General features: G+C 35.3%; 2 protein-coding genes across 7 annotated transcripts; one reads left to right on the top strand and one right to left on the bottom strand.

The window, feature by feature from the left end:
* Nucleotides 1-250: 250 nt before the first annotated feature.
* On the bottom strand, nucleotides 251-5,528 carry LOC18614033 (common plant regulatory factor 1-like). 4 transcript variants are annotated; one of them, XM_018114059.2, is made up of 12 exons: nucleotides 5,201-5,528; nucleotides 3,417-3,533; nucleotides 3,141-3,179; nucleotides 2,920-3,015; nucleotides 2,743-2,823; nucleotides 2,313-2,467; nucleotides 2,117-2,165; nucleotides 1,922-1,970; nucleotides 1,420-1,628; nucleotides 1,141-1,218; nucleotides 923-1,048; nucleotides 251-810 (listed from the first exon to the last, which is right to left on the bottom strand). In XM_018114059.2, the coding sequence occupies exons 2-12, from the start codon at nucleotides 3,477-3,479 to the stop codon at nucleotides 649-651; spliced, it is 1,107 nt and encodes a 368-aa protein (XP_017969548.2). In that variant the 5' UTR covers nucleotides 3,480-3,533; nucleotides 5,201-5,528; the 3' UTR covers nucleotides 251-648. The 4 variants fall into 4 exon arrangements, with proteins under 4 accessions (XP_017969548.2, XP_017969546.2, XP_017969547.2 ...); XM_018114057.2 differs by having other exon boundaries at nucleotides 3,141-3,185; nucleotides 5,201-5,527; XM_018114058.2 differs by having other exon boundaries at nucleotides 1,420-1,625; nucleotides 3,141-3,185; nucleotides 5,201-5,525.
* A 6,412-nt stretch (nucleotides 5,529-11,940) lies between these two features.
* On the top strand, nucleotides 11,941-15,268 carry LOC18614034 (GDSL-like Lipase/Acylhydrolase superfamily protein). 3 transcript variants are annotated; one of them, XM_088803084.1, is made up of 6 exons: nucleotides 11,941-12,080; nucleotides 12,536-12,628; nucleotides 13,639-13,857; nucleotides 13,958-14,121; nucleotides 14,230-14,500; nucleotides 14,649-15,268. In XM_088803084.1, exons 2-6 carry the CDS (start codon nucleotides 12,565-12,567, stop codon nucleotides 14,915-14,917), a joined length of 987 nt encoding a protein of 328 aa, XP_088659210.1. In that variant the 5' UTR covers nucleotides 11,941-12,080; nucleotides 12,536-12,564; the 3' UTR covers nucleotides 14,918-15,268. The 3 variants fall into 3 exon arrangements, with proteins under 3 accessions (XP_088659210.1, XP_017978743.2, XP_088659209.1); XM_018123254.2 differs by having other exon boundaries at nucleotides 11,957-12,080; nucleotides 12,203-12,628; XM_088803083.1 differs by having other exon boundaries at nucleotides 11,998-12,438.
* The last annotated feature ends 260 nt before the right edge of the window (nucleotides 15,269-15,528 follow it).

A 15,528-nucleotide genomic window follows, 5' to 3' on the forward strand; every position in this document is an offset into this window, starting at 1 on the left:
TTGATCCGAGAAAAAATATCGCGCAACCAAAAATTGAGTAAACTCTTACTCAACTTATAAATTCAAAATCCATTACACCTTTGGGTTCTTGAATCAAGTTGGATGAACTTCTTGACCCACTCCGTTTCTTGCCCTGATCTGAAGTGACCAACAGAAGGCAGCCCACAGACAATTGGTTCGGTAATGATTCGGCCCAGAAAGGAGGTTGGTCATAGTCATTTGGGCCACGGGGTGGAAATGGATATGCAAATTACAGCATGAAGTCAGACAAACTTCTCATTTTCACACATCACAAACAGTCTACAGCGCTGAGTCAATAAAAATTGCACAATCATTAGAGATTACACATTGAAGGTCTCCAACGCCTTTCTTCCTAAACTGAAAACTCTAATTCTCGTTAATGCACACTACCTTTCAGGGCTTTCTCAGGACTCTGATTTTCAAATAAAATTACAATCAGTTCTGCCATGAGAGAGCTAACTTACAAAGGAAAAGACCTGTCCGAAGCATATAGTTTCAATCCTATCAAACTAGTTCATCCCTCTACTAACTGTTAGCAGTAGTTTTGGGCTTGTAATTATGCCAAAGCTACGTGATTGCCTCCAATTTTACGTCAAAAATATATCAGGTAAAACTTTTTCTCCTTGTTCAGCCGGCAGCCACTGCGTCAGCTCTAGGACTCGCATCCAAGAGTTGATGCAGCTTGGCACCAGAGTTGGAGCTTTTCTCATACATTTCACCCTCTTTGTTGTCTTTGTTGTTCATAACAATTTCCTTCGCTTGTCCCAGCTGAGTATGTTTCAGTTCCTCCTGTATTACAAAATATGGAGTTACGAAGGGGAAAATCTGGCGTCACTGAAAATGAAAATAGAAAAACTAATCGAGCAGGAAAATAAACTAAAAAGAAGGTAAAAGTGCCTACCACTAAATTAGCATTCTCTAGCCTTAGTTTCTCTGATTTCTCAGTTAGTTGATTTATTTCAGATCTGAGTGTAGCATTCTCTACAGTCAACGATTCAACTTTACGACCAAGCTCTTCAGTCTCAGCCTACAAAAGAATATAAAGCATTAGCTTCAGATCATTCAAAGAAAGAAGTCTGAGTTTTTAAGCACGAAAGAAACAAGATGTATTTCTTGTACCTGCTTCCTCAACCTTGACCTCCTAGCAGATTCTCGATTAGATTGTTTCCTCCTCTCGCGTTTCAGCTCCCGTTCATTCTAGTTAAAATTTATTTAAGTTAGCGACAGCTTAAGATAACACAACCTACCCCCTCACCACAATGTAGAAAACAATAAAATGTGCATTAACACCTTAAAAAGAGCAACAAAACATATTGAAATTATAGGCAAGCTTAAAAATAAAGCTCAGGAAAACAGGATAGAATAATAGATAGACAAGAACTCCGTCCACACAGATACCTGCAACCAGACTTCAGAAGGCATTACTCCACAAGGTACGCTCGTGGGACTGGACTTAGCATTCATGGTGGTAGGGTTCCTCAGTTCCAAAGCTGTGGTCATGCCAGGAGAAAGTACAGTTCCAATTGAATTAGGAGAAACAGTTGCAGTCACCTCTCCCACAGGAACGATTGCATTAGACTTTGCCTCATTTTTCCCATCTCCACCTGCTAACACAGAGACCATACATGAACAAACCTAAACCTCCAAACATTAAAGTGGGACCAACAGTATCCCAAGATTCAATAATTTATTTCTCATTCTTTTCATTTTCTAACACATGTAAGGTCCTTTTAAAAATCACAAAAAACGTTAGCACATCAAGGTCATAAACCTAAATACCGCACATTCAAGTTCCAGAGGTGCGCCTGCAGATCTTTAATGGGATTGCCTCATATAGGAGAGAAAATTGATAGTGTTTTTAAATAATTTGAAATATACTTGGTGAAGAATTGAGTCATACCAATGGTTGGTGTACCCTCCCTGCTTCTTCTCCGTCTAGTTTGATCCGTCTGACCAAAGATGTGCAGTGACAAAAAATAAGCTTTAGCATTTTGTCCTTAATCATTGTTTAATATATTTTCAAATAAAATAACTTTAAAAAAAAAAAAAAGAAGGGTGTTGGAAACAGGTTAAACAGAGAGGAAGGAGATCTCACCCCGGTTGTATTCCCATCACTACCGTCAGTGGAAGCTTCAGTCTCCGCACTGTCCATATGATCACAAAATTAGTCCAGCAACAACAGATCAACTAGGATAAAATCACTTTGTTGTGCAATCTCCTACAAATACGTTGCTAAGGCATAGCCTTGATCTCCTAAATAATACTGCTTTGTCCTCAAACAATTAACAAACCTCTGGGACAGCCTAGGTTCAGGCCCACCCTCAGCATTCTCAGCAGTACCATTGCCAATTGACATTGCAAGACCATCAAACCCTTTCAGCTTCTTCATTAAACCTCGTTCTGAATTTCCCGAGGACTTTGTAGGTGTTTCCACAGTGGCCGCAGCCTGCAGTACAATGCTCAGGTTATATTCAGCAACTGCTTAAAGCATAAAACAAAAACAGACAACTTCCCATCTAACTAGTAGCCATAAAAAAGAATACTGTTTAAACATAGAGCAGTAAGAAACAAGAGGATTGTACAGCAATGTGTCCTTTACATACTCAAATATCTTACTAAAAACCTAATACTCATTTTGAAAACTGCAAAGGAGAGTAAAACTACTAGATAATTTCAAAGAATTAATACTTTAGTTAAAAGATAGTGACAAATTAAACTTACCAGAGGAACAGCAGGATGTGCATAAACTCCCCCATGTGAGTAGATTGTTGCGTAAGGTGCCCCATAAGGTGGCATCATAGGCTGGAAGAATTAACATGTTAGGATATTCAACAACTATTATAGAGTAGCTCAGTAAAACACTTAACGTTAAAATGCCTTGGAGCTATGGGCAAATACCTGTGGTGGACCCCACATATAGGGGGGAGGAGCATGGCCTGACGCCACAGCTGAATTATAATATGGTGGCATAGCAACTCGAGGACCATAATATGCCTAAATACATAAGAAAGAACCATAAAATCCCCATTAGCAAATTCATTAAAAAAATCAGATTGTGAATTTTAGTTGAACAAAGGCCTTAACAACTACAATAGGAAAGAGGGAACTAAGTAGATAACCTGCATGGCTGCCCAATCGGGATAGACATGAACATTGGTCTGATCCTATGAATACAAAAGGATTGACCAATACTCAGATATAAACTTCAAAAATTAATCTCCACAGAAAGATTAAATACTAAGAAGTTGCAACAACAACTACATTAAAGATCTTTTCCCTAAATCAAATGGGATAATCATTAAAAGAAAACTATAGTAATTGTTCTTTTCTAGCATAAAAAAGCTCCGGTTTATTCCTAGTTTCAACAGTTAAACATGCATAATCACTTAGCTCACCGTTGGCACTGATGAAGATGATTTGTCGGACTTAGAGGACTTTCCTTCATCGTTGTTTCCCATGGTCGCAACAAAGTTGAAACCTAATTTCTAGGAGTTCGTTCACCTCTGTGTCAACTGCAATCAAGGAGAGAAACATGAAGCTGTGCATGACAGCTAATTTCTAGATAGCAATAGGAACAGTTCAGAATAAATCATAATAGCAAATTGGTACTGAATAGCAATTAGATCCAATCATTTTGATTGAATGATACAATTGATATCACAATGCTAAAGAGTACGAAGAAATCGTCATTCTACTTCACTATTTCTGTTTATGGAAAACAGAGGCTGATGGTTTGACTTGGTGAAGACAAAAGACCCCAAGTTGGAGTCGGACAAAACAAATTCGGTGTAACTTGATGCTCAAAAAGAACACCATGAAACTAATGCAAGTTAAATTTGTAATTGATGAACTGGCTTGATGCATGCCATCATCTTCCTTTAGAAACAGAAATGATTTTCAGAATTCTACTTCCTGACTTTTCCTCCAAAAAAAACTTACACACAGCTGCAGTAGTGTTCGGAAACTGCTTATTGGTATAGGTGCTCACCTTATGAGTTAAGTGGTATACTACCATGCTTGGGTAATAAAACATAAAATATACTTACAAATAGGGCTATTTTGTAATGCATTTGTAACTAAACACTAGAATTTTATGACATAAAACAGGTTTAATCCAGTTTGAAGAATACAATTTAATATCTGCCAAGAAAAGAATTTACAAAGAGCACCAAATAGTCCAAAGTAATATCTTTTCAAGTTTATGTTCACCAAAAATTACAAAAAGTTATGATCTTGCCAGTCCTTGAGCAATAAAAAGAAGAACGGAGAGAAAGCGAAGACGAAAGATGAATAGCCCGGAAAATAAATTGAAAGCTGAGGGTATAAACGTCTTTCCATACCTACACCCATAACGAGAACAAATTACAAAATCCATCTTTATACCTAGAAAAAATAATTACAAAATCCATCTCACCAGATTAATCTGTTAACTAAAGGACAAAAATACCCTTGAAACTGAAGATGTCTGCAGTTCTTCTTCTCTACATAATAAGTTCTAGTACTTTATTTTCGTTTTAGATGAATCCACAACAAATTTATCTGGAAATGTTTCTTTAAAAACAAAAAGAAGAAGCACTTTTTGGTAAGTGCTGTTTCGATCTGTACAGTCCAATATCCTCATCTCCATAACTTTGCCTCCTTATTCCCTTAAACTGATTCTAAATGGTTCTCTCTCTCTCTCTCTCTCTCTCTCTCTCTCTCTCTCTCTCTCTTCGTCAAAAACAAAAAAGTTGATGAAATTCAGTGACTAAGAAAATCGGCCGAAGTAGTCATGCAAATCCAAAATTTCTAATCAGAGATGATCACGAATTGACGAGATCCAGGAAAAAAGTCCTACAAAATTAATGAAAGGACCAGAAGAAGAATATATCTATGAAATTCTACAAAATTCCGTTATATTTTGAAAAGTCAGTTCAGTAAGGAGCTGTAGAGATTTTATTTTCAAAACAATCAAAAGTTTGATCGTTTTAGCTTCAAATTGAATCCACTTTCCTACACTACCTCACCAAATAAAACCGCCAAAAATAATTTTAAATTTAACTCTTTAAAGAAAAACTTTCCTGCACTTTCATCAGCTTTCTGAACAACCAAACAAAACCTTACGCATTAATCCACTAATCCAAAATAAAAGAAATAAAAAACTACAACCTGAACTCTAATTTCAACATAAGTTACATACCTTGAAATCTGTAATCCGAAAACCTTCCTTCCCTTAGCAGCGAAACGATAATTCACAGCATAAAGTAGACTATCTTCAATTGAGAAAAGGGGGAAAAAGTAGACAAGAGAAATTCTAAAACGAAATAGTCAAAAAGACTGCATTATCTTCACTCAGAAACAGAGAGAAAAGTTTGAAGGTTCTTTTTTTTTTTTTTTTTTTTTTGCAAATTCACAGAGAGGAATAGAGGAGAGAGAGAGAGAGAGGAAGGGCGGAGGCTCTGGAGAAGAAGAAGAAGAAAGGGGGCGCCAAGGCAACATCCACGTCACCAAACACGTGTCGTAGAAAAAAGCAAATGTACAAATACACCGTATATACTGGGGGCAAAGTTGGTTGTTGAGTTGGCCCATCGATATTCGCGCTGGCCATTTATTTATTCCAACGTCACCTCTGCCGTACACGTGTTCGTTATTTAGTCGATCTACGCGTCTTGGGTAAGGGGTCCAACCTATTCCACCCGTCATGTGGGCTTACGTGGTCATGTTTCTTTAATTTAATTTTTAATTTTTTAAAGAATTGGATATTTAATTGTCTGAGATTTAACTACAATGAATAGGTCCTTTCGAATCCACCACTGGCCACTTGTTGACGACCTAATTGGGGTCTTAACCCACGCTTTTGCCACGTAAGAATTATTTCCCTGATATTTTAATTCTGCTTTTTTTATTTTCCTATCCGCTAGTTGCAATCTTCTTCTTTATTTTTTAATAGTAATAATAATTCTATAATTTGCTACTTCTAGTCTATCTATTAATGCCTGATTGCAAGATTTTTACGTTAAATTTTGAAAACTTAGGAAGCTTTTTACATTAATAGTCAAACACGACAAACAACAAATACGAACCGCAATTCACCCACATTCTTGCAATTTGAAAATTGACTGAATAAGTTTTTTTATTGGTAATATTTTAAAAAATCATTTCCATAATAACCACTTGTATTTCTCTCTTCAAGAAATTTGATTTATTTTTTAAGTTAAAAAAATTTTTGATGCATGATGTCAAAGTCTTTTGCTACTAGAAAAACTACTTTTGAAATATATGTATGATGTTATCTATGACAGAGAATAAACTGTGTCATCTAATTATCTTAAATCTAAATCATTTAAAATTCATATTTGTGTTTGCACTATCATATTTAATACAAATTTGTCAAGTCTATAACTTTTTTCTTAACATTATTACTTTTACAAGTTTAAATTAAGAATGATTTCATGAAAAATGAAACATAGGTAACTATCAATTTCTTCTTTTTCTTATTAATATATGCAAGAATGTTTCAAAATATAAAAATAATAATTTAACACTTGAACATTTTATTTATTTAAATCATACAATTTTAATTACAAAGTATTGAAAATCATAATCGTGTACAATATCTGCTAAAATTAAATCACTTTGCCGTATCCGGCCAAACCAAACTGCCATCAATGTAATATTGAAAACCAATTAGGTCTAGCGAATGTGCCAATTTGGAAAAAGAGGACCAGTGCCCTTTGACAGGGCCTACTTTGAGAGACAGTGAGGCACTAACAAATTTGGCTTGTATTTGTTCGATTGATTTTAATTTGAAATTTTTAAAATTTTAATTAATTAAGTAAAAAAAACTAAATTAGTTGAATTAAAAAAGAGAATTGAAATAACTAAAACTAAATTATGTCTATATATTCGATCAATTATTTTGGTTATCTAAATATGTTATAAGATGACATAATAAATTTATACAAAACACATATCAAGCATTTAAGTAAATTAGACCCCAAATCATGCTTTCATTTGTTAAACATATCACAAATTATTGACTGATTAACCAATGATCTTGAATGATAGGAGAACTAACGTCCATAGAACTTTGGGAAGCTAGAGGACGTTGAACTTCAACCTAATGGCTGAGGATCTCGATAAAAGTATCATATGACGACGATGGTTGTCGACGGATTGGATTGTAGCATCGTCGGTTATAAGGACTCAGCTGATGATGAACAAGAATTTGTAGGCCCAACCATGGAACAAAAATTTTTCTATGAAATATAAAAGAAAAAAGGATTCAAGTGTAAAACTGTAAATAAAATAATTAATCTGAGTAAGAATATGAAAAAGGGTTTCAAGATTTTTATAAACTAACGTTAAAAGGTTGACGAGTTTTGTCTGTCTCATATCAAGGGTGAAGCTAATCAACTTTTATTAAGGAATCAAAAATGAAAATAAATAATGTATAAAATATAAATAATTAAATACGATATATAAGATTAATAATTTTTTTATGTTATTAATATTATTTAAATAATAAATACTGAAAAATAATTTTTTTTCAAATAAATATGAAACATATTGTGTATAAAAAAATATCTTATATAATAAAGATTAATAAAAAAATAATATATTGGCAAAATTTTAAGTAACAATCAATAATACAACGCTATAATTTATATTTAAAAATTATATAATAATTTTTTAATTTTAAAGATTAAAATCATTGAGAATACATAATAAAAAAAAATATGACAAGTAGAAGATAGAACTACATAACAAAAAAAAAAAGAAGAATATAGTCGAAGATTTGTAAAAATTTGAAAAAGAAATTTTACAAAAACTTAAAACATATAATTAAATAGAATAAAATTGAAAAAAATATAAATAATAATATAATTAAAAAAAAAACTTTACCTCTATGTAATTTCACAATAAAAAAATAAAAGAGGAAAAAAAACAAAAAGAAAGAGATAGAAAGAGGTGTGAATAAATTTAAAAGAAAAAAATATAAAAATTAGCATAAAATTAAATAGATTTATAAGATCATATCATTATTTTTTATTTATATTAATAATTTAATATAAAATTATTTTAAGAGCCCATTAAAAAATACATATATATGACATATTGGACTAATAATTTAATAAAAAATTCTTTTAAAATTTATTAAAAAATATACATAATATGTAGAAAATTTTTAATTTTTTGAAGAGCCACGCTTCCCCCTACCTCAGACTGTGAAGAGAGAGAGAAACAAAACTAGCAACAACTACGAATGTAAAAATGTTGCTCGTTAAAAGTCAAATACTTCAAAGTGCTGTCATTTGCTTGTGAAAAGGTGTTTGTTGAAAGTTAGAAAGAATGGGTACCAAGAAGTAAAGGAAATAAGATATCAGAAGTTCAAAGATATAATTACTCACTTTCCTCATTCTTAGCATAATATGACAATTAAGATATAGAAATGAGGTGATGGAGTTTAAATTTTCTAATTTAAAAGGAATAAAAGATTAATTCGGAATATGGAAATAATTTTGAGAGACGGATGCATGTTGTCATGTACCAAGTTATTTCCATTTTAAAAAGTTTGGTCCCAATTCTTTTCAATGCATACAAATTGACGAAAAGTTTCGCCCCCCCGCATGACACGAGTCAAATTAGTACTTGCCGCTGCTATAAAAAGGTGGATGGTTTTATGGTCCTGCTTCCAAACAAAGACCGAAAGACACCCCGCAAAGATTTGGAGCACTAATGTCCCGTGGGGTATGCGAGCCAATAGAAAAATGGCTGCACCATAATTAATTTTTGATAACTAAATGTAATCTGCAGCTATTTTATAAGAATAATTCAATTTTTGAAAGAGTTGAAAAATCTGGAAAAAAGAACAACCGATTCTCTTCACTATTTTTTCTTTATTTGGAATTTGGGATGAGAAGTCTCGAAAATATTTCAAAATTTCCATGCCAGAGAGAAAAAAAAGCTGGATGCCGGCGTGCTCCTACTTGCTACTGTGGGCGCATGAATAAAACAAAAGAGAAGTGAAAGGTAACTGAGGTAAATTTAGGTGATGGCACCTCACTTTCCGACGCGGAGAGCACTCCTTGTCTGACGCAATTGTTTTGACTCGAATTTCACGTTATCTTAAATCTTGACCGTTCATCTTCGGGGTTGAATCAAATACACTTTTCCCGGTCACCTCAGGAGAGCGCCACGTGTACGCTCAGAGTTCTCTATCCTACCATCAAATAAAAAAATCATAAAAAGATGGAAACTTTACCGTTAAACAACTCGCTGGACCCACCTCTGACGTAAATGGAATCGACGGCCAAAATTTCGTAAATCGGAGGGATAGAAACGAACCACGACTCTTGGAAATGAGAGAGTATCTCTGCCAACGAGGCCTGCCTGGGCTAGAAAAAAGGTATCTGAAAACACGTACTCGGGTGTGGTCCCTACCAGCTTTGGCATATGTCGGTGAGTGCGAGTGGTCCGGCCAGTGACGTGTCCCACGTAGGTGGACCCCACCGGAAGCAGAGGTTGCGTAGCCAGCTCACATTTCACGCCCCTTGGACTTTCTAGAGATCTTCAATGGCCCACGTGTCATGATCAAATTTCCACGTGGGAGGACTCCACATGCCCTTCCTTCATTGGTTCGCCCTCATTTCATACAGCCCTTAATCAACTCCGCTTAAGGAAAATAACACAGCAAATGAAATCTAAGTAAATATTTTTTTAATTTTTTTATGCATTTCTTTTTGGTGCCGTAAATTACTGAATTATTAAAAAAATCTTTAAAATGAGATGGGAATGGGATGTAAGAAGCGGAGGCGTGTGCAATTGGATTGGCCAAATAGTACGAGGGAGCACGTGACCGGGCCGAGTGAGGTGCGACGCAAGCGGCAGAGGAGCCACGTAAGAGAGCATCGTGGGCCGTTGATTAGTTGGCAAGATTGACGATGGTGCGAACTTTGCGGTGGAACTGAGAAAGAGACATGTGATTGGAGGGATCTGACGTGGGGTGGTGAGACCTCTTTTTCTTTTTCGCTGAAATGCGATTTAGCGTGTGGGGGGTTAATTCAGCAGCGGCATCGTTACCGACAAGGTGACGTGTCGTCTAGGCATATGGTTTACGAAGCAACATTGGTGGGTCCCAGTTGACGTGGACGAGAAGCCAATGTTGAGATCGGACCCGATTTACATTTTAAAAAATTCATCGATAAAAAAAATTGATCAATGTAAAATTTAAATTTTGGTTTCATAAATGCCCATGACATATCTTCGCATTGACGAAAACAGCCCTGGACGCCGCATTTCAATGCCATTGTTCCCATCGCGTTCACATCTAGGTTTATCAACCCTAGCTTTAATAGCGTTATTCCATCCTTTGTTTTGTTGGTATGACAGATGACCACGGTTGCTAATCCTTTGTTTGTCAACTACCGATGAAGGGAGAACACTTTTTGCGGTCATCTTTGGGCATCTAATCTATCGGTTCATCCGAAAAATAATGAACAATATTAAATCTCTAATAAAGTTTCCTTCTCATTCTTTTCTAATGGTAAGGATTGAAGTTTATCGTTTGACATTTTTATAGAATTTAATGTAAATTTAATGGGTAATCATTAATTTTTATTTTGTTTTTTATATTTACTTGCTAAACTTCAAATCGTCTTAAATGATTGATTAAATGTAATCACTATAGATAATTTCACCCCAATAAATGTGAAGATAATGACTAATATATATATATATATATATATATATATATATAGTTACTTAAACAATACAATTTAAAAAAATTAATAATCAAATTAAGATTAATGAAAGTTGGATGAGAAAAGTGATATAAGTTTAATGATTATCTATGAAATTTACTCTAAAATTTATCTACTCAACAAGATGTCAAGATCAGCTAAGTAGTTCATGTATGTTTCTTAAGGGTAGGGTAGAGTCACAACTTATTCATGTGAATCTTAAAGATTTATTTTTAAACAGTGGTATGTAATTTTCATATCATTTATTCATGGATAATTTTATATATTTAAAACAAATTATTAATCTTTATAAATTACTGATTAACTTCATGTTAGAATATCTAAAACTTAGCATGATATTGCACATCCACCGAAGTGAAAACACACAATTGTTATAAAAGCTTTTCAGACCGTTTAAGGCAAGATTTGGTTGAAGTTCAACAGGACCAGGCCCTTAGAAAAATATGGTCTGAAACATTTTTGGCTGGCAGTCGGCAGGCTTCTGAAAGTCTCCAATGGGTCATGGTTATGAACCTATGGTTCGTGGCTCATTGGACCAAAAACATACGAGCGGGAAAGCCTGTTACTAGAAAAACCTTTCGGCTTTGACAACCAGGCCAAGTTTTAGCATCCTTTCCGGACAGTTGATGCTGTCCAATTAGGCTCGAATTTATGTTTTTTTAATGGCATGGGCCTGAGAATATCTCTTTGCCTCTATCAAAATTAAGAATCCTGGCAGTCATCAGTTTCCAAGAAAAACCTTCATAAAGTGAAGGATATTTTTGGCCTCTTGTAGTGTGAATTATTAGTGTAGTGTACGTATACCTGTAAGTATGAATTTTATAAAATATTTTAATAGATTTTACACAATTTATGATTGTAATTGATTAATTGTGATACAAAAATTATAAGAGATAATGCCGATACTATATATAAAATAGGAAAAAAGACATATAAAGATAAAATATACATAGAACAAAAGATATATGTGATTTACTTTAAACTTTAAACCTCCGGTAACTCAAAAGCACCTGTCTTCGATCAACTGATGACAAAATATATAGAAGAAAAGATAAATCACTATCTTAAACAAAAATCAGTAATACTGAAACTAATTAACCAAGCAACTGAAATATCACTTCTGAGAACCCTAAAAATCTAGTTAAAACTTATCAAGTTACCTAGCTAAACATTCGCTAAAGTGGATTCCATATATAGTTGCCTAGCCCTTTGGTGCTGCATCAGGATTCTGCAAGGGCAAAAGCCATCAGTAGACGGTCCAGAAATTTCAGTTCATTCCGCCCTGTTTTCTTTTTCAAACGCATATCAGTGCTTTTGGTATTCTACTTTTACACGTTTGATTTCTTTAGATTTGGCCTTTTGTTTCTGATAATTATCACTTTCCCTCACTTTGCTCTGTTATCTTTATTTTGTCTTGCACGTGTCAATCTCGGGTCCAGGCACACTAATTGATTCAGAGTTTCATATCCGGGCATTTGCCATGTGTTTAATCCTTTTGGAGTCACTTCCACTTTTCTATATAGTGTCAGGCTTAGCCAGCAACAATCGAGTACTCTTCTCTGTACAACTCTAAGCAAACCAACAAGAAACCAGTTCAATAACAAAGATGAGTCTCTCTTTGTCCGAAATCATTGTCGTTTTCAGGCAGGTTGTAGTCGTTTTGTTGGTGACGATGGTAATGTTGTCACGCTGTTCAAGTGGTTCCAAATGTGAATTTAAAGCAATCTTCAATTTTGGTGACTCAAATTCTGATACCGGCGGGTTTTGGGCAGCATTTCCGGCACAGTCAGGACCTTTCGGCATGACCTACTTCAAGAGACCAGCTGGTCGTGCTACTGATGGAAGACTTATGGTTGATTTCTTGGGTAAAACTCTGATAACTTTCCCATTGAAGCTTTTATTTATTGTACTTACAGACAAAGCCTTTATTTCTTCTTCTTTCCTTGATGTGAAAAGTGTCAGCTTGCCTCCAAGGAGCATTAATGTCAGCAGCATCATTACTAAATTTTGATACTTTAAAGCATCTTCTTATTAATGTCGAGTAGCTTGAGACAGTGAAGATTCAGGGAATCAGATGTGTTTGTGTAGAGCTTTTCTTTTACTCTCAACTGAAGATAAGTTGTCAAGTAGCTTACTTCCTGTGGGCCTTCCATTGCATCGCTCTTCTTCCAAGGCAGCTTCATCTTTCTGCCTTTCGTCGAATGCTAGACACACTTTGCCTTCAATTATTTAGAAGAGATTAGTGTAAGGAACACAATTTATTCCTATTCCTAGTCCTTACTCGCTCGTTTGACATTTCCTTGTCCTACATTGACTAGAGTTTAGGTTTCATCGGGCAATTTCCCAACTCAAGACAAGAAGTCGAGCTGGAAAGGAGTTGGGGCATGTCAATTAATTTATCGAAGAACAGCATCAATCTTAACTGACAATCCAGCAATTATCTAATGAGCCAACTTTTCCACTTGTGTCCAAGACGTAGTCCATAAGGTGGGTTCTGTCAGGATTCTCTTTCCAGGCTGGACTTCGACCTTGAATAGACGACTCAGAGATTGCCCTTGATTATACATTTTATCTTCCGCAATGGCCCATTTTTGAACGATCTTATCATTAATGAGCGATAGATGATTACACGGGGCCTAAGTAAGATCTTGACAACCCTATATCTGCTGGTTGAATCTGTTTATTGTCCACCTTGGTAATAAAGAACAGGAATCTTAGGATTCGATCCTTGGTAATTGCGAAGAGGGATTACATGTCCTTTTAGCAAAACTTGTAGTGTATTTTTATGACAGAAGTTCACACTCATTCTATTCTCATCAAAATTAACATCATATTTTTATCTTTCTCTTTTAATATTGTTTTTTAAGATTTGCAGCTCAAGCTCTGGGATTGCCATTCATCAGCCCATACTTGCAATCAATTGGATCTGATTTTAGGCATGGAGCCAACTACGCAACATTGGCATCCACTGTGCTCTTGCCTAACACTTCTTTATTTGTTACTGGGATCAGTCCTTTTTCTTTGGCCATTCAGCTCAATCAAATGAAGGAATTCAAGGCTAAAGTTGTTGAATATCATTCTGGAAATAAAAAAGGTACACCACTACCACTACATTGCCCATCCTGATAATAAAACATTGAAACTCCATTTTTCTTTTGCAATGTAAAGGTCATGAGTGTTAAATTATTAATTAGGTTCAACGACAACGAAGCTGCCTTCACCAGATATCTTTGGAAAATCACTCTACACCTTTTATATTGGTCAGAATGACTTCACTTCAAATTTAAAAGCCATTGGTATTGAGGGAGTGGAGCAATATCTTCCCCAGGTGGTTTCCCAAATCGCTGGCACTGTCAAGGTAGAGACTGAATTCTCCATAAGATAGTCTTTTAGAAGCCCAAATTTTATTTTGGGCTGGGACTTTACGTTTTAACTTAATACTCAATCTAGCTGCTAAAATTTCCAGGAGCTCTATGGGCTAGGGGGACGTACATTTTTTGTACTAAATCTTGCACCAATTGGCTGTTATCCAGCGTTTTTAGTGCAGCTGCCACACAACACCTCGGACTTGGACAAATTTGGTTGCCTGACTTCTTACAACAAGGCTGTGGTCGATTATAACAACATGTTAAAGGAGGCACTAAGCCAAACTAGACGAGATCTTCCCAATGCTTCTCTAATATATGTGGACACTCATGCTGTTCTGTTAGAGCTTTTCCAGCATCCTACAGCCCATGGTAATTACATCCTTGGACTAAATTCAAGCACATTGATCTTTGCATAAAGTGGATTTCCATAATGCAATGTTGGCTGCGATCAAATTGGAACTTACACATTGAATGAAACTGTAAAATCTGATTTCTCCCTGTTTTGGTTTTGGAACAGGTCTTCGATATGGCACCAGAGCTTGTTGTGGATATGGTGGTGGCACCTATAATTTCCACCAAGAGGTTTACTGTGGGAACACAAAGGTGATCAACGGAACCAATATGACTGCATCGGCTTGTGAAGACCCAAACAACTATGTAAGCTGGGATGGGATTCATGCATCTGAAGCAGCCAACAAACTTACTACATTGGCCATTCTCAATGGCTCTTTATTTGACCCTCCTTTTCCACTTCACAAGCTCTGTGACCTCCACCACATTGGTTGAAATATTAATCCCTTTCGTTCAAGAATAATTATAATGAACTTTGACCGTTCAGTCGGATTATCGCAAGTCAATTTTGCTTTATTCACTCAAAACAACCGGTTTGTCTAGCCTGCATCATATACTAAAGGAAAAAGTTACCAACCATATATAATGGGATTACTGATTAACTTCTTTGTTGGGAGTGCGTCGGCAGGAACATTTGCAGCCCTGCAGGCGAACCGATATTTACATGATCACGGAAAATTTTGTATTCTTATGCCTTCAGAAAATGAATCAAAGCTGTTGAGAGCTACTCCAGAACAACCAAAGTGAATAAATAAAAGGCCTGGTAGGTTGAGTTTGCTTGTCAAATATAGCAGCTTTCATTCTTCTTTGAAGCCTTTTTTCTCCCCTTGAATACATTAAGGTACATTGACTGCATAATTAATTAGAATATCATTAGCCAAAGTTGATGGTTGATTAATCGTTTAAACAAGAGGAGTTGTTCTCCTTTCTCGTCCAATGCAAAAAGAAATGTTAACAGTTGCTTTCTTTTGCCCTTCTGGTTTCAATTAGAACTTAAGAAATGAATATTCTCCAGCTATAGGCACAACAGGCTTTTTCTGCACAAA

This window comes from Theobroma cacao, chromosome 1 (assembly GCF_053813885.1).
Source record: "Theobroma cacao isolate CCN51 chromosome 1, ASM5381388v1, whole genome shotgun sequence".
Lineage (NCBI taxonomy): Eukaryota > Viridiplantae > Streptophyta > Magnoliopsida > Malvales > Malvaceae > Theobroma > Theobroma cacao.